The 24,041-nt window shown below is 38.0% G+C and overlaps 1 protein-coding gene across 1 annotated transcript in view; it reads left to right on the forward strand.

Annotated features, from left to right (window-relative positions):
- Positions 1-24,041, forward strand: part of LOC107583881 (zinc finger protein ZFPM1-like) — an 86,516-nt gene that overhangs the window by 26,856 nt on the left and 35,619 nt on the right. Inside the window, exons 2-3 of the mRNA XM_016270232.1 lie at positions 15,018-15,161; positions 18,395-18,526. Coding sequence (XP_016125718.1) covers positions 15,018-15,161; positions 18,395-18,526 — 276 coding nt within the window. The remainder of the gene's footprint in view (positions 1-15,017; positions 15,162-18,394; positions 18,527-24,041) is intronic.

A 24,041-nucleotide genomic window follows, 5' to 3' on the forward strand; every position in this document is an offset into this window, starting at 1 on the left:
AAACATTAGAAAATATTACAGATCCTAATTTGAACACTGTGTGTGAATGTTATAATAAATGTATTAAAACAGAGCTGTTGTAATGATTATTATCGTTATTATTGTCTTACTTTTTATTTTATTTTACAGAACAACAGTGAAATTACAATACTAACATTTACGCAGGAAAATCTCAAACAGATTTATAAATGAGTCTCTTTACGAATACGTCGTATGTATCGCATTGTCACATGCCTTGTAAAAATTCATAAGAAATGTGACTGCGCAACTGACGACTGTATCAGCGCAGATTTTCCTTGCGTTTTGGACTTTGAGCGCTGGTTAACAAGCAGATCTGCTGCGAGTTCGTGCAGTGCTGTCAGAATACATGCAATGCGCGCGTGTATTAGAAAACATAACGTTCTGCAGTTTATTTACTAATTGTTTAAGGCCATTTCTCGATTTCAATCATCATACAGTAACCAGCAACAGTCACCCCTTCCTCTTCTCATTGAAGACACGCGATGCAGTCCTAAACAGTCTCTCGCTGTCGGTGCTTGTAATGATTTTTGCATCTTTCTCCGACAGTTTAAATGCTTCCACACTGCTGACGTGTGTGCTGCATAATAAAGAGTGGACGCCTCTCACTCTGCGCTGGTTGCTATTTGATCGTGTCATACATTTCATACATTTGGATACAATTCATTCTTGGTGAATTCTCTCACTCTCATCTGAATTGGACCACGACAGACCTTTTTAAGTGAAGTGAAGTGAAGCATATGGGATGTGAGATAAAAGATTATCCCTTTTTTTCTGTCACCTTATTGCCTCCTCAGCCATTGCTGAGGCTAATTCGCTTACTCAAGCCCATTAATGTTTCACACTAATGGTGCAACCTTTATTAGTTTGAGTAAGTCATCATCAAATATTTACTGTATTAGTATAATTGTCATGAAACCAATACCTAACATCCTGACAACAGAATCCTGTTCGCTGGTGAAAAGGCGTTCAGCTCCCCTGCTAAGAGCCACTTAACTGGCTTTGTAACCACTGAACTACTGTCCCAAACTAAAGTGGCTGTTTCATTTAGTTTGGTTTACCAGTGTTCTTCTGAAGCGAGTCGCTCTCATTAATGTTTCCTTACCATCATTTGCGGTTAATGACAAACCAGTTGTAATTAGATTTAGTGAGGCTGTGGAGATAACGATGCTAATTAATGGTAGGGGTTTGTGTACGTGCCTCCGCAAACATCATTTTTAAGCAGTTGTTCACCCAAAAAATGAGGATCCTGTCATTATTTACTCTCTGCTTGTGTCTTCTTCTTCCAATGAATGATGCATTTATATAGTGCTTTATTGTGTATTGTTGTAACCCAAAGCTCTTTACGATCATGTGGGGGGGGGGGGTCTCTCCTCAACCACCACCAGTGTGCAGCATCCACTTGGATGATGCGACGGCAACCACAGGACTACGGAACCTGTGCGCTCACCACACACCAGCTACAGGTGGAGAGGAGAAAGAGTCATCAAGCCAAGGTGGCCAGGACACCCCTACTCTTTACGAGAAGTGCCATGGGATTTTAATGACCACAGAGAGTCAGGACTTCGGTTTAACGTCTCATCTGAAAGATGGTGCTTTTTGACAGTATATCCCCGTCACTATACTGGGGCGTTAGGACCCATGCAGACCACAGGGTGAGCACCCCCTGCTGGCCTCACTAACATCTCTTTCAACAGCAACCTAGTTTTCCAAGGAGGTCTCCCATCCAGGTACTGACCAGGCTCAACCCTGCTTAACTTCCGTGGGCAACCAGTCTTGGGCTACAAGGTGATATGGCTGTGGCATCTGCCACAATGAGTACCAGAGTATGTGAGCGGAGCGGTGTAATTTTGAATGGAGGGAGGAGTGGATTTTTTAAAAGTCAGAGCGTCGTGGTTTTCACTCTCCAAGAGCGCTCCGCCACCGCTCCGCCACGAGTGCAATTCATGCCAACGGCCCATAATATAACTGCATATTTAGCAACAATTCACATGATAAACATATTTAGCTAGCCTTGATACAGATGGATTACTCAAATCAGAAAGAATGTGAAGCCTATGATGACAGCAATGGACATGAGCGAAAAAAGTTAATTTTTAAACATTGTGAGCACTCTTTTTAACTATAATGGAAGTAAATTAGTCATTAATTGGAATGATTAGTGAATTCATTGTTTGTTTGAGTCCTTAAATGAGTCCATTTAAGCCCATTTGTCCATGAGTCACTGACTCAGTGAAACAGTTGTAACTGATTTGTGAATGTAGACTTTTTTTTTGTTGTTGTCTGACATGCAAAGCTGTCATGTAGCTTTCAATAGACTTCAGGAGCTTTTCATAGACTTTTATAGACTTTAAAATACTTGATTTAAATATTAAATAAAAGCAAATTATATATAATGGTCTGCACTGCTTTTATTTAATATTTAAAAGATTTTGTGTCCTCTTTGAATCTTCAAAGCTCTAGTTCCCGTTTTTTTGTAATTGCTTGGAAAGATTCTATGCTTTTTTCATCTCAAGGAAATTCATTCAGATCTTTAACAACTTATTTATGGGTTAGAAATCATGACAACACGTTCATTTTTGGGCAAACTTTCCCTTTAAATCTGTGAATCTCTTTGCTGTTCTTTTTGTATAACTTTTATCGTTGAATGGTTTTGTTAAAGAGAGCAAACAGACATGTTCTGTTTGTTCGCGACTTAGACATCAGAGTATGCTGGTGTTTCCGTGCACTCTTTCATTTATCATCTTTGACATTTGGCTGTGCTCTCTCTATCTTCCTCTCATCTGAAAAGAACACATTTTTCCCATCAGAAATCCCATTGTGACTTTTGCATTCGAGGGGTGGTGATACTTCCTTCTGCAAACGGCATCTCTGTACGAATCTTTCCCAGGCTGTGTTCCCTCGTCTCCCCATTTCTTCTTCCCCCTTCTGTACTGCTCTCTCTCTCTCATCATGGATGTTATCAGAGGCACTGAGGGCTCTAGTGATGCCCTTCCTCTTGGTGATTCTTCAGAAATCATTCTAATATGCTGATTTGCTGCTCAAGAAACATTTCTTATTATGATCAGTGTTGAAAACAGTTGTGCTCCTTAATATCCAGGTTCTTTGATGATAATTTTATTGATGAACAGCATATATTTGAAATGGAAATCTTTTATTATACATTATAAATGTTTTTACTGTCACTTTTGATCAATTTAATACATCCTTTGCCAAATAAAAGTATTAACGTATTTAAAAAGAATCTTACTGACACCAAATTTTTTTTACGTGCATATTTTCGCAGTGTCCATATTGTCCACTCTGTCCCCTCTTTTTCAATAATAGGCCCCTAACTGCTGTGCACACCAAAAATGGCTGTGCATTGTATTATATTATAACATTAAATTCTGTTTACTTTCTTAATGAGTATTTCTTATTCATATTCTTCACATTCTTATTCTTATTCTGTGCACACTGTTACAAATCTTCAAATATTTGATCAAAATCGAGTAAAGGTGAAACACCTTTCCTTTTGTATTGACAACATTTAAATTCTGCAGGCTGTTGTATGGCCTCATCCTAGTATAGAACTGCCACCTTTCACAATCCAAATAATTGTTGTTCACAAATTCATCAATTATAGAAGTAAAATGTTGTAAATGGCAATTCTTTTTAACTTTAAACATCTGTAACATACTTTCTTTCTGGCTGCTTTAGTCACCACCCTCTGCTGCTCTTCTTTGGGGCGTCTTGTGGTCTTGTGGTCTTGTGCCTCAGTCGGCACATCCGCAGAGTGTTTGTGTGATCTACCATGTTTAGTCTTTAGTCTGGACTGGAACAGCTGGGGATGTGTCTGTACGGGGGAGCTGGACGATCTGCACAACCCTTTGTCTTCTTGAAGCTCAAATCTCAGGGTCAGAGTCTGGATAAACGGTGAAGGCCGTGCGCATGTTTGTGTGTGTTTGTGTTTGTGAATGTGTGTGAAGAGTGAGAATCATCTCTAGTAGAGGGATGACGATGGATCTGCTGTGTTCTGTCAGAGCAGAAAGTGAAAGGCATGATGGAATGGTGAAAAGAGGGAGGGAGAGGAGCATGAGAGGTGTCTCCTACACATGCCGTCGCAATGGCTGCCTCTTCCTTTTCTTCTGAAGAGTCTCAGTTGAGTATGTGCAAACATGCAAAGTGTCTTGGAGTATAGCGTTTGATATTAATGTATACTTTTGATATTAGTTTAATCTGAGCTTGTTTCTTTTGTTGGCAATGCTGCTTTAATTGAAGAAGTTTTCATGGGAAAAGAATGTGTCTGAATATTGCCTCAGGCTTATCCAAGGACAGCTCATATCAATCAAGTTAGGGTCTGATAACAAATGCAACAATATCTTTGAGAGGCTGTTCGCCAGTACCACAAGAGTCTTTTTTACCTTGTTCAGTATTTGATGAGGTCAGTGTCATTAACATCAATATCTTTTGACTTTAGACCTCCTTAAAAAGGATAGTTCACCCAAAATTAAAATTTTGTCATCTACTGTAAACATCCTCTCACCCTCAAATTGTATATATATATATGAAAAGTTAATTTGCAAAAACCGATAAACACCACTTAAAAAAAAAAAGAGCTGATTGCCGTGCATTATTCTCCACATATAGCGCGATCTAAACCCTGAACATGTTTTGTCAAAAAGGTGAACTTTAATTTAGTAAATTACTTGTATTTGTTTGTTATTATTGCTTAATCAAAGCAACCCAACTGCAGTTTGATTGACGTTACTTGGAATAAAAAATTATATATATATAAATTATATATATATAATATATATATAATTTGTATATGATGCTAAAATTTTCATTTTCAGGTGAACTGAATTTTCCATGTGTTCGAAGAAGTGCACTTAAGAATAAATTATTTTTATTTTTATGTAATGTTTATATTGACCTATAGATTTGTATTGTAAATGCATAAGTGTTAACACTTTTTTTTTTTCTTTGGCTGACATACAAGTCAAGATAAAGCTTTTGTTTAATGCAGAATGTGGAAACAGTCTTCAGCTAAAACATGAACGTAAGCAAATATATACAGGGCAGTATGTGTGCCTGCCTGTATTACGCTTGTATGTGTGTTAACAGGTTGTGGCCCCTGAGTAACCCCACAGCTCTGTTTGCACTGATGCTCATTATTCCATTAGACGCGTCCTGGCAGCTGCTGCCCTGACCTCTTGAATAGACAGAGAGCTTGATGCGGCTTAGAGACTCTTTAGCTAAACATACATATATACATTTGTGTATTGATCTGAACCTCCATTTGGGTGATGGGGAGGTGGAGAAGTAGGGGTACTTCATACAAAAGAACTGTTAAAATGTATGTCAGATAAATAAGCATGATAATGTGGTGTCCATATGCTTATCAGATTCTTATTATGCTGATATCACAGTTTCACACTCTTCATCTCTCTAGCTCTGTTCTAAACTTAGTGAGCTGCCTACTGTTAACTGTTGTTAGTTGTTAATCTTGTTGAGCTAATAAGTGATATGAAAATAAGCATAACACCACACAGAACAAACACAATATGGGTAAAATAGTCCATTTTTAGTTACAGAACTATTTTTATCTGTATTGGTGGCATTGAACTAATTATCAGTACATTAAAGCCCAAAGTATGCTTTGGTTTTTACACGTACACAAAGGTACGCATACAGTGTGCAACGTAAATTGCAACATCTTATATAATTAGTTTGCCCAAATAGTGACAACACTGCTTCAGCCCGTTGTTTCGCTGCCAAAAAGAAATTGATAAGACTGAACAGCAACAAGGACCACAAACTACTGGAGACCGCAATAACATGAAGGCATTTTGCATCAAAAGTTTACTTTGGGCTTTGTACTCAACATTTTACTTACGGCTGGGTATTCAACTTTTTACAATAACAATTCGTTGTTTGAATATACACATTTAAATGGTTAATCCACACTGCTGCTTGAATTGAGTCGGCTACAGTGGTAGGCATAAATGAAAATGAAATTAAGTTAAATTAATTTCATTAAATTAAATGAATTTCATTTCAACTATAACTGGATGGGAGAGGCACTACAAATAATGCTTGGTGACGTTTTGTTCACGCATCAACAGAAAACAGCATAGACTAAAAAGTCGATTTTGGAATTTAAGAATCGGTTTCATCACAATGAAGATTAATTGCAGTCGATTAATTAATATCAACCCAGCACAAGAAAGAAATCAATACATAGTAATAATAGTAAAAAAAAAAAAATAGTTTGGGACAATCATGAGAGGGAGCAAATAATGACAGAATTTTAAGTTTTGGGGGAACTATCCCTTTAATGACAAGCGGCAGCATGTTTAGTACTATAGTCTGCTGTCACTGCATGCATCTAATATACAAGCATGCATCAGTTTTCCTCTCAATGATTTACTTTCACTTTGTGATTATATGTAAACTTATGTAAACAACTGTGATTATATGTAAACCTTGTGTGTTTTTGACAGTATTAGTGTTATCAGATGCGAAAGATAACTTAGTCCAGTAATCAGGCACTGTTTGACAGGCTTTTCAGTGTGTGTGCGCATGTCAGGATACGAATTAAATGTTTAACTGGCAAGGCTTTAAAGCACATGCAAATAATGTACTTTTGTGATTGCGAATAAGTGCAATGTCCCGTGAGCGTAACTCTACTGCCTACATTTAATGTGAATGTATGTCGTGTTGTACAGTATTGAGACGGAGGCGCCAGAACTGCAGTTGATAGAATGTGCGCTGTAACACGATACTACGATATTTCCTTAAAAGCAGATCGTGGAGACAGTTTAATCATCCACGGTCAAAAATCGTGTTATCGCACACCCTAGCTTTGTATAAGTTTTTATGATTTGTAATGAAATACGAATTTTGAATAATTTAAAAAAAAAAAAATGCCGTATTTCATTTCTGGGTTAAAAAGCAAAAAATTAATGGACACAAAAGTCGTCAGCTTCTATCTAGCCTTTGTAACATCTTTGTTCCTCAATTTTTGAGAACATTTCCACTTTAAATCGTAAATTCTGCTTCGCTCCTCCTGCACTTGAGTAAGGTGGGGTGAGCGTAGCGCAAGGAGAGAGGAGGAGAAATTGAACTGGGGGGAGTGAAGTTGCCAGGCAGCCAGATTGGAGACCCTGGACTATCGAAGCCAGGCACGCAGACAAGAGCCAGGAGATAAGCTGCCTGATAAAAGATAGAAAATAGCAGCAGATTTCAACTTTCCCACCATCCAAGATTCGCAGGGAGAAGGGGCGGCTGAATCAACTACTTATTTCATCCATCCGTATCTGTCTTTCCCCATGAACAACTTGCAAGGCTATTGAGAGGCACACACACATTCAATCTTAGCAATGCGCATTTCACATATTGCGCACACTCTTTTACAGACTTTCAACATCTTTTCTGACCTTCAGAAGAAAAGTTTCCTCTGCAACAGAAAAGGTTCCTGTGCATCACATGCTTTTCCTTTCACTCGTCTGTTTCTCTCATTCACTTTTAGCTATTCTTTTTCAGTCATTCTCTTACATAAATACTCTCTCACACACACACACACACACACTCTTTTTCCTATCTTTCTCAATCGGCAAACAAACACAGGCACACATGCTCAGATATGAGTTAGTTTACTTGCACGTATGATCCGTTTAGTCTATTTCTGCTGTTCTAGCGATGGGAGGAAGGCTGGAGGAGTAAAGCAGAGATGTGGCTTGGTGCAAGACGTGTGTGTGCATGGTGAAGTGCCCATCGTGGAGGGTTTAGCGTCGTTTCTAAAGGGAAAATGTGCCTTCTCACCTCTTCCAGGAAATGGGAGCAATTGGCACTTACTGTATATTCCTCAGGGAGTGTTGTGGGTGTTTTTGTAATATTTCTAGATTATTGGCAATTATATAGTAAGCATACATTACTGTTCAAAGGTTTGGGGGTTGGTAAGATATTTTTTTAATCAATTGAATGCATCCTTGCTGAAAAAACAACAACTATTTATTCCAAAAAATAAAAAAATAAAAAATCAAAGTCCCACTGACCCCAGGCCTTTCAGTGTTATTGTGTGTCATGTTCTGACAAATTGATCTTTGGTCTTTGGACAATAGGAGTTTTTCTGATTTCAAATTACAGATTTCCCCATATTTTTATTTCCGCATAAAAATTATCTGACTTTTTTGTCATACCAGGTTCCCATAGTTAAGGAAACCCAACAGGCAGTGTTTCTTTTGGGGGGGGGTCGCGCCCCCCCAACGGCACCCCCCGCCCCCATTGAAGGTCAAGTTAATTTAATTTAATTATATTTTCTCTATAGCGCCAGATCACAACAGAAGTAATTTAAAGTTACCTTTCCGATAGAACAGGCCTATACCTTGTTCTTTTATTAAACAAACTAGGGATGCACCGATACCACTTTAAGTACTTGCCCGATACCGATACTTTTATTTTTGGTACTTGCCGATACCGATATTTGAATTGCATTTGTAAATTTTTTTAATATTGGGTACAGAAACCAAAAGGGTGTGTATAATGTTAGTTGGTTAACTTCATTTATCAAATAGATACAGTCAAACCAAAATTTATTCAGACACCTTCAACATTTCTCACATTATCATAGTTTATTCGCTATAGTTTAGAAAATGGTAATAAAATATGACAAGAACTCAGAGTTAAACTGTATCAGAACAAATTCATCTTGATAATGTTAGATAATTTTGATAGAAAGGTATGTAATAGATTACAATCAACCAAAAATTATTCAGACAGCTGTTAGATCCCTACCGTTAAGTAACTTGTGCATTGTTTTACTTGTTTTTTACGTATCCGACCGAACTACAAACTTTCCAGTGATGTCTGTGAGAAAGATATATTCACTCGACAAGCTCGCGCATCTGCGCCGCCGCGCGCTCAATCCACTTAGCGTGCTTTGTTTATCAGCTCGCGCACATCAGCTATACAGGCGTTAATACTGAATGTTTAACATTATATTCATTGCATACATTATACATATACTTCGTAGTAGACATCCTTAACTCCATTCTGCTGTCTGTTGTTCTGTTGTCTGTGTTTCTTTGTTTGAATATGGCGCTTAACACATGCTGTGTGGTATCGGCGTTTGGTATCGGGGAATTTTAACGAGTACGAGTACAGGAGACCAGTATCGGGCCTGATACCGATACCAGTATCGGTATTGGTGCATCCCTAAAACAAACTAAATAGCCTTATGTTATTTATCTTATTTACATGACGGCATGTAATTTCTGTCTCTATGTTATGGTCGCACTCTCTGTATCACGCACAGCGGAGTTCCGCCCCGATGCGCGTGCACAACACACTCACACACACACACACGTGCGCACACTTCCACTCCCACTAATATTTATAAATATTAAGCCGCAAAGTGATTAATATTTAAATATGAATTCTGCTTGTCTCTGTGTTAATGAAAGGCGCAGATGCGCGGTTTTGTTTACCACTCGTACTGAAGCGCGCATGACGCTTGTGGTGATTTTAGCGTCTGTCGTCTCACTAAATGAGGACATAAATACATGAACAACATCTCCAGAACTGCTCTGAGAGTCACTTCATGAGTGACTCATGAAGTCCCCCCCCCCCCCAAACCGTAAACCTAGGGGAAACACTGCCACCATATAAATTTAATACAATCATAAGAAGTCATGCTAATTTCTATAGTGAATAGATTTATACTCAGCTCTAAAATTGGGTGAAAATTCCTCTTTGTGAGCAAAATCTCTATTAAAGGATTTGTTTAAATCGTTCATTTACGGAAAAGTCATGGAAATGGACTTTTCACTCCTTTCATCTATGTGAATGTGACATTTTGAATGTAAGAACCACAATCTTATGCAATAACTTGAAATATAATTTTTTTCCCCTCTGAAAATAAAGTTTTTATATATGTGTTATGACAGAAATAGTAAGACTGTTAAGCGCAAGTGAAAATAGATCTTGCGCAGTAGTATTTTGGCTGGGCTTTTTTTCCTCTACAGGAAGGCTCTGATAAATTGGATGAGAGCAGGTTTGTTGATCTGTACTTGCAGAGGTAGTTTTTCTCTCAAAGAGGCATGAGAAATACCCTCAGATGCACCATTCATCTCTATGGCGACCCGACTGGCTTGTAACCTTAGAGATATCGTTGCCGACAATCGCACCTGCCCTCTGTAGACACAAAGAACAATTTCCAGAGGAGGGGTAAAATCTGATTTCTCCCTTGTTCGGTGAATCCATCTCTCTGTTTTTATTCCTCCATTCTTCCTCTCTCTTTCAGTCTCCAGCCCTATCACCTCTCCTTGACCATTATCTGGCAGACAGCTCCTGCTCATTAAGGAGTTAATTTTCTTCTCTCTATCTCTGATTAGTATAGTTGAACCTAAAGCACTGTGAATTCTTTAAATTTTCCCTCCCTGTTATCAAAAAGAGAAAAAGGGGAATGGGGGATATTTAATCGTTTAAGTAGTCTTCCTGGGGAACTGCTGCTGCCGTTTCAGTTTTTTTTCCTTCCCTCTTCCCAGCAATGTAAAGAAATCCTGCCGCCCAGCTCAATAATTCAGTTTTTAAAGCATGGAGGGGAAAAAAAAACGACTTGATGAAATTCCACTATCAGCTCCGAACCAATATGCAAAATATCTCGCTGGAAATCAAATAGCTATTATGTTTTCATTTCCACGTCGGCGTATTTGCTTAATGAAGAGGAGACAGATCAGACCGGTAGAGTCTGCAGGAGGCGATAACCGGGAACGGCTCGCAGCTATCCACACAGAGTGACGCTCCCAGTCAGAGAGAGAGAGAAATGAAGAGTGAAAGAAAGGAGAGAGTAATGGGGAAAGGAAAGAGCGAGAGGCAGAGAAGAGGTAGAGACAGTAACGTGATGGAGGGATGTAAAAAGCAGAGAAGGAAGTGTAGAGTGAGAGAAGAAGATAAGGAAATCGAGGGATGTCTTTAAAACCTGCCTCTTTGCAGTGTCCTGGGCCCACGGCTGTTTGATGTTTGACAACCTGCTGACAAATCCACGGCGGGGATCTGTCAGGCCCGTTTGAAGTGCTCCGATGCCCAGCGCACATGAATATCATCACCACACATTATCACCTTACAATAATCAGTCATTATCATAAGTATTATAATCACTCATTCGTGTGATTTGACTGATGGAAATGAGAACAGTATCTTCCTGCGCTGTTTACTCTTTTTATTTCATTATTAACAAGTCTCGTCAAATATAACTATATTATTTGTTCTGTGTTCGTGCTCTGTCTTAAGAGTTTTTTTTATTAATTATTCTTCTTTGATCTTACTCTTTATGTTCATGCTTTGGCAAATACAAAAGTTATAGTGTAAATATACTGTGGTTCTGGCAGTGTTTTATTTACAAGCCTCTCTCTCTCTTTTAAATTTTAATTCAGATTTTTAAAAAATGTTACAGATATTGTTTACTTAACTTCATGTCTTTCGAAACCTGTCTGACTTCCATCCGTTTATTGTAAAAGGAGTTATTTACAGAAGAATATCCAAGCTTCACAAAAGGGAATGGTGACCATTACTGTTAGGCAATATTTTGAGTACAATTTAAATATCGGTCTGTTTTTCACATAAAACTAATGTACGGCCTCAATAAATGTAGAATATAGCGCATAGGGCATTTAGATAATTTTATGATGCTTTTATCCACTTTCATTATATGTATAATAGCAGCATGAACATTAATCCAAACGTCTCAGTTTTGAATTGCACAGAATAAAAACTGTGACTGTCTGTCTTTTATTATTATTATTTTTTTTTTCATTGTTCTGCATTGTGACAACAAATATTCCATGTATGTGGTAAAAAATGGCATGCATAATAATTCAGCAAAAATAATCAGCAAAATGCTGTCACAATAATTTTAGATGGAACATAGCATGTCACACTACTGGACATCTTTAAATATTTAATAGATACCACCCACGTACCAAAAAACGAGTTTTTGTAAATGTATGACAACACAACATGTATAAAAGCACAAATATTCCTTTAAAATGAGTTAATCTAACAGTTGATACTGTGGGTCCTAGAGACTCCACAGTGGAAGCTTTTAATTTAGTACAATGATGAATAATATTGCATCGCTGCCTCACTTTATTACGTTGTCTAAGTGCCTGCTTCTAATTGTAAATGGTGTCTTGTCAGTGATGCCCTGTGCCTGAAGTTTTACTGAATAAACACAAGAGTGCTATTCACTACCTCCTTTCACACCGCATGCTGTGTTAGCAGAAACAGAGATGGCGCGAGTCTTGGCAAAGCAAGTGAGAGTCCACTCCTGTACGTCAGCGTGTCCGCAGAGGTCCTGCCAGTGCTGCGCAAGCCCTGAGGCTCCCAGCTTATCTATGGCTCCAGCGATGCTGGTGACACGAGTCCCATCCAACCAGGTCTCTGTCTCAGCGCTCGACTGGCTCATCAGTCATTTCAGCACATTTTCAGCTGGCAGATCAATAGCTCCTTTTACCTGTCTGTATATAAACTGATCAGTCTTCTCATCAGCTGTTTCAGTTCTGAGATCAGTTTTAAATGATACATTTGTGAAGTCTCCTTTTGATTTATGCGTGATTCTGTGTTTTCAAGAGCCCGCCGGGATCCGGTCTAACCCCTGTATCCATCTAATTAATATTACTAAGAGTGTTTTAATGCCCTTGGCTCTGATCAATGTGTGTAGCCACTTGTGCTTTAATTTATAAGTCAGGTACCACAATACTGTCCTGAACACACACACACACACACACACACACACACACACACACACAGACAGAGGCTCCCAGTTCTCCTAGAAGTATCTTTCTTCACAAGTCCCTGATTTCCTGATACAAGTGGTGTTCTTTTTTCCGCTGTGTTTGGGCTGTTTGGTAATGTGGTGATTAACGTGAGGGTGAGGAAGTTTGTTCATTTAATCAGGGCTCAGGTTTGATGTGTTGTCTCCTAGTTTAATCACTGCTGCTAAGCGCACTGGTTTGATGTGGACGGGGCCGCTTAATAAAGCCCTATCTCCTCCGCCTTCATCAGCTTTCTCACTTTGTTCTGCCTGTTCGAGTGCCAGTTAGAACTCAAAAGTGTATTTCTTTCAGTTCATCATAATGGACAAAATGGGGGCTTTTACAATTTAAGGTTTAGTCCTTAAACATGGACAGAAAGCAGAAAGGAAGCATTTTTTTAAATTAAACAATTTTATAATTTATGTTTTACATCATTACATTTAATTATTTTTTTTGCAGGTTTAAATTATATTTCAGTGCTATATCAAAAAGCGCTCCCAGTTCTAAATGTTCTTGAGTGCCAGATTTTTTTTCCTCTTTTTTTTTTTTTTTCATTTAATTTATGGCAAATAAAGTTGTCTGCTGACATTTTTCCAATGTAGATGATCCTTTTTCTGTGTTCAGTTCTGTGAAAGATACATATCATTCGTCGTATAAGATGAAGAGGGTGAGCAGAGACTTTTTCCACGCCATTTGATGTCAGAAAGCAGTGATGCGGCGATTTATTCATTTAACCAGAGCAGTAATAGGAAAGAAAATCATAATTCAGACTTACATTTAAACACGAAATGTAATTGGAATTTTAAACAGAGGAGCCCCTTTGTACAATTATGATTAAAGGAAAATTAATTGTATGAAAATGTCGCCACAGATATAGAAAATTAGATCTAGCAAGGCCTGCACTACATTCTAAAAATATGGCATATGGGATCGATCTTTTATACTTTTCTCTCTCACGTCTTTTATTACTGAGGTCCAAATCTAAGTGTTAATTTTATCTGAAATTACAGTGAACCATGCAGGCGTGGAAGTCGAAATTAGCCTAAAGATGTTTCATTTACAAAGACAGAAACACTTTGTCAGGGAGCGATTGTTTCTAAGCATTATCTCCGCCTCGTTTTAATTGCTTTGGAAGTGAAATTAACAGAATTAGAAAAATTGCCTTTGCCTTTTTCTACAAGGCTCTTTATTCACGGGTATTGTTGTGTGCTTTGTATAGATTATAGGCCTCTTTGTTCTAGGAAGTGTAAATATATACGCCTCCAGTCACGGCTTTAGCTCCGAACAATCCCCTCTCTGTTCATCAACTTAATGAAAATTAATTTACCAAAAACTGTGGTAAAATCCGATTTTCTAACCCCTGGTAATTTTGCTTTAGATGCCGATGCGTAAAATAGTGGGTGTCCTGGTTGAATTAAACGCACTGAGAATGTGCGTTGGTGAATTTATGTGCTTCTTCTCACACACAGTAGTTTTGCTCATCTTAAACCTCATTAGAATAACAATATGGCCGGCGACAGTTGAATTAGTATGCAAAGCACTGTGGTGTCCACTCTAGCAGCCCTCGTCTACATATTGCATTATAATATTCGTAGAGAGCTCTTTTTATTGTATAGCTTGTTCTCTAAAATAAATCAATTTAAAACTGATTTTATGTATAAAAAAAATATTATGTTTCACACAAGTAGTTTTATCACCAAACTTAACCTCCTGGAAAGGTTTTTTTTTTTTTAGATCAGCTAATGTGTTTTTAAACACCAACGGTTGGTTATCTCATCATGGTTGGAAAATGTAGGTTTTTTTTTGTTCAACTGCTGCCAACTTGGAATGTATTGAGTTATACAAATGAATTAATCACCCTGTCCAGTGATTAAAACACACACACATCATGTGCATTTACTTCCTTGTGGTCTGAAGCTCTGGGATTTCCAACCAATTAAAGCTGTAAAAGGGTTGTAGCAAGAAGATTTGAAATGAATCAGAATTTTCTTTCTTAATCATGTACTTTATCACTTTTTATTTACAGAACACCCTACTTCCTGTAAGACATTAACAGGATATATTCGTATTATCTGAAGCCTCTCATTTGAGGCTTTGGCATGATATGGGATCTTTTAAAAGGCCTTTTAATGTCGGACGACTTTTATTTTATATCGCTCTTCTCTTTATGAGCCCTCTCTCTCTCTCTGTTTTTCTCTGCAGGCTCTATTGGGGATCTTAATGGAGGTGAGGATCCATCTGATGATGTAAGCATGTCAGGAGAGGAGGGCGGAGCTTCAGACCAGGAGGACTCTGCAGAGTGTGACAGTTCAAGTCCACCTTCCTTTACACCACTTTATAACGAAGGTGAAATGGCGCATGGGGAGATAAGAGCCGGTTCATTGGCTGCTTTTGATAAACGCATGGGAATTCTGTCAGGTGCTAATCGTGACCAGTTTAGAGATTGCTCTGTTTTGTTTGTGCATTTAGACATGTGTGACCCTGGACCACAAAACCAGTCATAAGGGTACATTTTTCGAAATTGAGATTTATAAATTGAGATACAACTATTTGAAAATGTGGAATCTGAGGGTGCAAAAAAAATCAAAATACTGAGAAAATCGCCTTTAAAGTTGTCCAAATGAAGTTCTTAGCGATGCATATTACTAATCAAAAATTAAGTTTTAATATATTTACAGTAGGAAGTTTACAAAATATCTTCATGGAACATGATCTTTACTTAATGCCCTAATGATTTTTGGCATAAAAGAAAAATCAATAATTTTGACCCATACAATGTATTTTTGGCTATTGCTACAAATATACCCCAGCAGACTTAAGACTGGTTTTGTGGTCCAGGGTCACATATGAGTATGTGGTATTCACAAGTTTGTATTCGAGGTGATATTTGTCATCCTCCTATTTTCTGGTGTGAAAAGAGGGTCTATGTTAACGTTTTTCTTTAGCTCTTTTTTTCCCTCAATCAATCTCTCGCCCCCACCCCTCGGGGCTCCACTGTTGCCCGGTGCTGCTATTATCAGCCTCTGTAAATCAGCCGTGTTTGACGAACTTGCTCTTTCAACCTGCGATCAATACCAGGTCTTTATCAGGCCAGCAGTGGCTAATAAAGGCAAGCTCCCTTATCCACCATCTGGGAGAGAAAGAGACAGGCGATAACCAACTGATAACTGCTTCAGAAAAACACCCAACCAGTCACAGGACACACAGTGCCGATAACCACCTGTAAAACAAAAATATAAACGAAAATAACACATTTTAATAATCGTTAATGGCTGAGCGGCTGCTGGTTTCCATGTGAAAGGGTCAGTCTGAAGCGATCCGAAGAAAGATCTGATGAACTCCTCCTCGTCCATATCAGCAGAGAAGCTGATAAACCTTAAGTAAAGATGGCATCGTGTTCCAGAACACCTTTTGTTATCTCAAACCCAGTGAGGAGGCCTGATCCGGCTTATGGTTTTGTCGAGGCTGAAATAGTTAACTGGATGGAAACATCTTAGCTAGCCCCACTTTGGGTGCCATGTTGGACTCAGAGATGATACAGTTGAGCCCTTCGTAACGTACAAGAAAAGAACTTGACCCTGCCATGATGATCTGTTTGGGAGAAAGAACTTACACAAAATTGACTCTAAAAAATGAGGCCAGCCAGAAAGAATGGAGCAAGTTGGGTGACTTTGCCCTCCAGGTGTGACAAAGGAAGTCGCTGTTATCAGATGAAAGGAGGTTGTTGGGTTGGGGACATGGTGTGTGTGTGTGTGTGTGTGTGTGTGTCAGTATGTGCGTGTTTGCATGTGCTGGTAGACTAAAGAGACTGTCGAGGAGCCAGGATGGTGGCAGCACCCATCCACCCCACCCTCTTTTCCTGATACCTGCCTTCTCTGCTCAGATGATATGGGAGATTATATTGATAATATTAAATGCAATAACTGTGGCTCCAGCTCCTCTCCCCATGCTGAGCGCTGCAGGATAAAATCAATGTGCCATTCAATGTGATTTATAGCTGAAAATAATAGGGCTTCTTAGGCAGGGAGGGAGGCGCGTCACGGGACGGCATGCACCGGGATGGGCTGAGAATGGCAGTTGGGCCTGGGTGGAATTGTTGGGGTTGACGAGAAGGGCGTGTGCATGTGTGATTTATTTGATGATGAAGATCTAATCTTCAACCTGTTGCATTAATAACAACAGCTCTGACCTGTGTCACGCAGACGGACATTTATGGCTGGTATCGATCGGCAACTATCGCTGTTTATCGCCACGGAAATGCAAGGGTAAACATGCCCTTTGTGCACCACAGATGAGCTGTAATCGAGGTGGGGTGAAGGGGAGGGAGTTGGGGAAGGGGAGAAGGAAAAAAGTGGAGTGTGGGAGAGAAGAGGACAAGAAGTCATATCAGTTTACTCGTATACATGCAACAGTGGCACTCAACCAACCGAAAGAGAGAGAGACTGCTATCAGCAAGGTGATCGCTTTGATCAAAGAGAATAACTAATCATTGGCATCAGTGTGTGGGAGATCTGTACTGTCTTTCACACTGATGAAAAAGATTGGCCTTAATAAAATGAAGACGCTGGCCGTCTGTTGGCAGGGGTTTCCAGTTCTCGCTTGGTAAATCAAAAGGGCTCGGGTGTATTGCTGAATGACACATGCCTCTCTTTCAGCCACCTTTGATCATCAGAGCAAGACCACTGCACTTGTTGAGTATAAGAGAACTGTTCAACATAAAACATGAAAAAAGATCACCCTCAGGATCCAAAAATTATTAATCATTATATGCTAAAAGTGCTAAAGTTAATTTAATAAATAACAATTAAAAATAAAAATATTGATGTTTAAAATGTTATATTATTTCGTATTATATGACATAAAAATATACACTACCATTCAAAAGATTTGGGACAATAACGTTTTGGTTTTGAAAGAAATTAATACTTAAAATCCTTATTAAATTATTGGAATAAATTCAGCAAGGATGCATTGATCAAACTAATTTTAACATTGATAATAATAAGAAATGTTTCTTGAGCAACAATGAAGACTGGAGTAATGGCTTCTGAAAATTCAGCTTTGCCATCACAGGAAAAATTTATATTTAAAAATATATTAAAATAGAAAACAGTTATTTTTAAGTTGTAATTATATTTAACAGCATTTCTGTTTTATTGTATTTTTGATCAAATAAGTGCAGCCTTGGTCAGCAATAAGAGAGTTCTTTAAAAAAGAAACTTACCGGCCCCCAACTTTTGAACAGATTTGTGGTATTATATGATAATAGCATATAATAACATAATGATTATAACAAATATAATGATCACTCTGATCACTCTGAAGTAGTTTAATTTGCAATAATGACTAATTGATTATTCCATTTATTTCATGTCGACTTAACAAATAACTAAATATTTTATTTATTTTACTTGTCATTTTACAAAAACTTTTGTCTCCAGAATGCTGTGATTGACCGATCAAAACAAGTTCTAAAGATAATATAGCACAGAATTAAATTGCACAAACATAAACATTTCAGAACAGGACTAAGAAATATGCGTGATTTTTTATGTATTATTTTCATCGGCTTTCCACAGAGCCAAGAACGCACGAGTCCATTTCGGTGCCGAATGAAGGTGGGGAAGATGAGAAAGGAACGAAACACTGTGCAGAAGATGAGGAGGAAGAAGGGGCAGATGGGGAAGGGGAACGCCAGTGGAACGGCCCAGGTCAGTCTCTATCTGTCCCTGGAGTGTTTAGCTGATGCATGAGTCACTGGCTTCTCAGGAAGGGCCAGCCGTACTCATACTGTCAGCTTGGCGGCCTTGACTTTATCAAGCTTCACATTTGAAACAGAAATTAGTCAGTCTGAACTGCCTGTAAATTTTTGTAGTAAGTACTGTCATTCTCGTATCTCTTTTGTGAACCTACTGTACACTTCCCAACAATTAATGCCCCGATATACTTCAAACAAAATCGAAGAACAAACTGATGTGACATCATATCAAACAAAATCATGCCAAAACGAAGTTTGTTTTGTTTTCGTTTTGGGAGTTTGAAACGGCTTGCCAACGCGAACTCTCCTGAAAAGTTCGCACCAGCTGCAAAACACCTTCGGACTACCAGTGGTCTGTGATAACGTAATAGGAGGTGTGTGCTGAGGCCCCGCCTTCTTTCATGCAGATCTTTCTGGCTCCTTTCATCTGTTGAGTCAGTCGAGGTAAGATCTCCATGAGTGAAAACATGAATACACTGGAGAACCCCTTTATAGTAAAAAGTGAAGTTGTGCTTCTGATGAAATGAGACACTGACACTGTTTTTCATGTTTGATACTGTAAAGCTGCCTAGTTTTAAGCAATCTATTGAATAAAATGCCATAAATATACATGACGTGACTTTACTGGAGTGCTACTTTGCAGAGCTCATACTCTAACATACCCATGTTGCTATGATCAGACGCTTTTCTTATGCTTTTTATTTTAAAAAAATGCATGCTGTTTTCTCATTTTTATTGTGTTAATTTTGTTACCGAGAGGAAAGCGTATTCATTCTAAACTATGCTTTCGGCAGTGTGGGCGGCGTCGGGATGTTCACTAACAGTATATCGCTGCTTACGTATTTGAACTTCGTTTTACCCCTAAACGAAGAACGAAAAAGAACTTAGCTGTGAGTATATCGGGCCCTTTAGTCACTTTTTCTCAGTGATGCAATGGTTTACCACAATCCTGTGACCAGTGTTGGGGTAACTCATTTCAAGTAATGCGAGTTACGTAATCGGATTACTTTTTTCAAGTAACTAGTAAAGTAACGCATTACTCTTTTAATTTACAAGAAAATATCGGAGTTACTTTTTCAAAAAAGTAATGCCAGTTACTTTGTTTTCCCATTTATTGACTGACAGCTCTCCTGTCCCCATATTGGGAGAAATCGGGAGTACAGAGGCGTTGTGTGCGCTGTGTGAACATGATGTTACTGTAGTTCTAGACTAAATGTGAATGTGCATTAATTCATCCCACCCACAAAAAAACTAATTTAGTATTCATCAAAATGAATTAAAACAGTGAAATGCAAACTCAGAATATGACGCAAACCTGCAATAATTAAATGTTAAATAACACAAATGTATCTAATCCCATTTTATTAACCAATATCTTTGCTGCTGACCTTTGATGATCTAGTTCAACCATATTAATAAGCAAAAATGACTTTAGAGAAACTAACAATTGTGCTTTGTTTTTTTTATTGCTGAAGAGTGTTTCTTCTCCTGCGTTCTACTGTACAGACGTGAATTTACTTTTGTTTCAGCCTGAGGTTTATTCATAACACTTTTTGGTGTGAAAGGGCTTTTATATTCGCTATAAATAGAACTTCTTATATTAAAAACAATCAAGCCCTGCTTATATTTAAAAAGTAACGCAAAAGTAATATAGCACATTACTTTCCATAAAAAGTAACAAGAACATGCAGGTTATTCTTGTCACTTAAATGTTCAGGACAGAATTTGAATTGTTATATATGTCTGTATACATGGAAATAATAATGATATATAATATAATATAATATCATATCATATAATATAATGTAATTATAACCATGGCCATTCCTACTGAAAAAACAAAAAAACATCTTAGACCAGCCTAAGGCGATTTGCTGGTCTTACCTGTTCTGTTGCTGATGTGTTTTTTTTTTTTAGATGTGTTTTGGCCAATTTAGTCAGGGAAACCAGTAAACCAGCTGAAGACCAGCTTAGATTAGAGCAACTTAATTGAGCAAAGAATGGCTTAGGCTAGTTTAAACAGGTTTTCAGCACAGATTGAGGACATTAGTGGGCCTCATTCTTCACAACAACATTCCTAGTTGTTCCTCGACGGCAGTCACCCTGTTAAAGACTTAAAATTGCAAAAATATGATAATAAGTATGCATCAACCTCTAGGATGTTTTGTGTGTTGTATTCTTGCCCTCAAACCGGTTGTATAAATTCTAAGACATACTTAGAACTTTAAGACTTTACTGTACTCGCTGTAAAAACAAACTGGGAATCTTTAATATCAGCCTGGATAACGTAAAACAGCTTTTTCTATCATTTTTCTCCAACTTTTTCTCTCAGGACCATGCAGCTGAGCAGTACAGCTTATAGCCATAGTGGGGATCTAGTAGAGTATGACATGATTCAATATGCAAGGCATTTTCTTTATCTCGAATATTTAGAAATCGCCTAAATATGTGTGTCTCCTCGTGTGTGTGTGTGTTTTAATTTTTCACGTCAAGGATGTGTTTATTATCGCCCTGTTCCAGCCTGTCCTTTTAACAGTAATTGGAGTGATATTAATTGCTTTGCGGTTGCCGCTTGATGACAGCGCTGGCGATGTGAGCTTGATAGGCTTTTTTCCCCCTCGTAAACTAACTGCCAGGAGAATGAGGAAGAGGGGGGGGAGAGCGAGAGAGAAAGAAAGAAAGAGGGGGGGAGCAGGAGAGAGATAGGCTTTCTATCAGTACTGGAGCAGGCGCTGCCTTTATCACGAGCATGATTGGCAAAAGGGAAACTTTGACCAGTCTGAATTTTTCCCTTATCATCATGACCCCCCCCTCTTCTTCCTTGTTTCTTGTTGTTTTGTGCCCTCAGCATCAGGAGTGGAGTCGCAGTGTGTTTGTTCTTGCATTCGTTTGGTGTATGTCACCTCTTTTTTTTTTATATATATAATCCTCTCGGAACTGAACAAAAACGCTTTCATCGGGGACTGTTTGCATTCCTCTCATTTATTACTGTAATCAGCAGAGTTCTGGTGTTAATGACCAGATTGACTTCATTCAGAGAGGACTGGGGCTTGTTTGATGATGTCACATCCTGTTTTACCTCTTTCTTTAGGGTGATGAAGGTGTAGTGGTAGCGAAACTACCCATCATTTCTGCATATTTTGCTGTCTTTATGCAGTGATTTTGTCATTCGGCACTGAATATATCTCTGAAAATGTTTTCCTATTTCTGTTTAACCTTTCGTATCTTGGCCTTATGTTTCCTTAAAGTTCTCAGCTGGAAGGTTCTCATCCAGTGTCGTTCTTATCAGTTTGTATAAAGCTTTATTGTATACGCATACACAAACATAAACGTAGATAAAGAGATAGAGAGAGAACGTAGGCCATAAATAAACAAGTATGCTTATTTATATGTTCCTTATCAGTTTTGAAGCTGTAAAATGCACATCTTTAAGAAATGCCAGTATGCTGGGTGCAATTTAGGCCCCGTCCACACAGAGACGCGTTTAGCTGTATACGCATACATTTTGTAACGTATAGGCGTTTCGTCCACACGGATCCAGTGTTTTGGGAGAGTGAAAACGAAAATTTTCTGAAACGATGACGTCATCAGACCACATCTCGCCCCTAGTCAGACACCGCTACGTCATGTAACAGCAACAAAAACATGAACAAACACTGAATGATTGTCTTTTTAATAACTAACATTAACACAGATTAATAAATGTATTGTTCCATGTTCGTTTGTATACCGCGCGCAAGGTTTATGCGCATAGTCCAAGTCGTCTTCTCAGTTTTTAGTGTATCTCTGTGGCAGAATTACAGCGCCACATACTGGTCTGGCATGTATACTACATTGTTTTGTGTCGGTTTTGTGGTTTCGTGTGGACGCAGATATTACTTGAGACGAGGGGAAAAAAAGATTGGATAGGGAAAGCTCTGGCTTCGTGTGGACGTAGCCTTAGTTTGAATTCTGTGTAAAAAAGAACAAAATTTGAAATGTGTTTGAGTCTTTTAGCGTATTATACAACCATTTCAAAGAGTCACTCAAAAACATGGGTGTTATTATTTTTTAAATTGAATGCTTTTTAAAAAAAAAAAGACCATATTATCAAAGGATAGCGCATATCACAATTCGACACCTTACACAATTTTATTTGCACTGTCTATCCTTCCTTTAAAGCATCCATACGTAACATCCCTGGAAAACTCATGCTTGTTGTTTGTTAATTGCTTCTGTATCTTTAGATAATATTTTTCAGGGTGGGGTTCTGTTGAATGAATTGATAGGCAGTGGTGAGGCAGAAGTGTCAGGAATGGGTTGATATGGCAAAGCAGCTTTTTAATCTATAACGTGTCCTGCTGCATGATATGCAAAATAAATTATGAAGAAAAAAATTATCTTCAAAATGACCTTGCTGGCTGGAGGGTTTGATATTTTCCTCTCTGCTTAAAATTCTTGATATGCAAATGGCCGTCAAAGTAATCCCTTCTAGCTGGCGGACCGTTGCTCCTTTTTCCTCTTCTTTCCCTTTCTTTCTCTCTCTCTCCATCTTGCTTTCTCTTTTAGAGTTTTACAGGATGGAAATAGACCTTGACTAAACTAGCTCTGCATATAATGTTCCTGCTTGCCCAGCATTCCCTCCCCACCAACATTCCTTATCCACATAAGTTATTCAAATTACTCCAATAAAGCATTATAATGGCAATGATAATAATGATTATTATTATTTACCCGGCGTGGTGGGATTTTATCATATTTAATTATAAGGGATCGGAGGGAGCTGCGTGTGCATATTATCAGTGGCATTTAAATGCTGATAAATTATTTGCGGGTGCTGGAACTGGCATTGATGAGAGGGCTGCAAGGACGCTGATAGGTGTGGAGGTGTTGGCCAGGTTTTACAGCGTCAGCAGAGAAGCAGGAAAATCTGCATAGACCTCCTGAAGAGTCCTGAGCGCTGAAAAATTAAAAACATATCAGCATAGCTCAGAAAGAGGGAGAGAGTGGAACTAAATTTAAAAAGAAATGTATTTGCGGATGTCAGTACAATGTTATGAAATGTTCCTGCAAATACATGCGCATACCTATTGGTATATTGCTGCAAATATTTATATAAATAAATAAAAATGGATAATATAATATAAACATATTATTATATTTCATATTTTATAATTGTATATTATATTTTACATATTAGAAATATTATTTTATATTATATATTTAAATTTATAATTTAAGAGTTAATTTAAGAAGTACATTTAATTTAACTAAATGTATTAAATGTTTAATTTATTAAGATTATTATTGATTATATTTCTAATATTTCATTAATATATGTTTTTAGTGAAGTTGTCTAAATAGATTTTAGATGTCAGACGTGGATTTTTCTTATTTTAGCATTTTAGCTTTTTCTTTGTATTTTTTGTAAATATTGTATGTACATTTTTTGGCATTTTAAAGATGAAGTATGTTTTTAAATTCTTGCA

The sequence above is a fragment of the Sinocyclocheilus grahami genome, unplaced genomic scaffold (genome assembly GCF_001515645.1).
Source record: "Sinocyclocheilus grahami isolate Dianchi unplaced genomic scaffold, SAMN03320097.WGS_v1.1 scaffold55.1, whole genome shotgun sequence".
NCBI classification, from domain to species: Eukaryota; Metazoa; Chordata; class Actinopteri; order Cypriniformes; family Cyprinidae; genus Sinocyclocheilus; species Sinocyclocheilus grahami.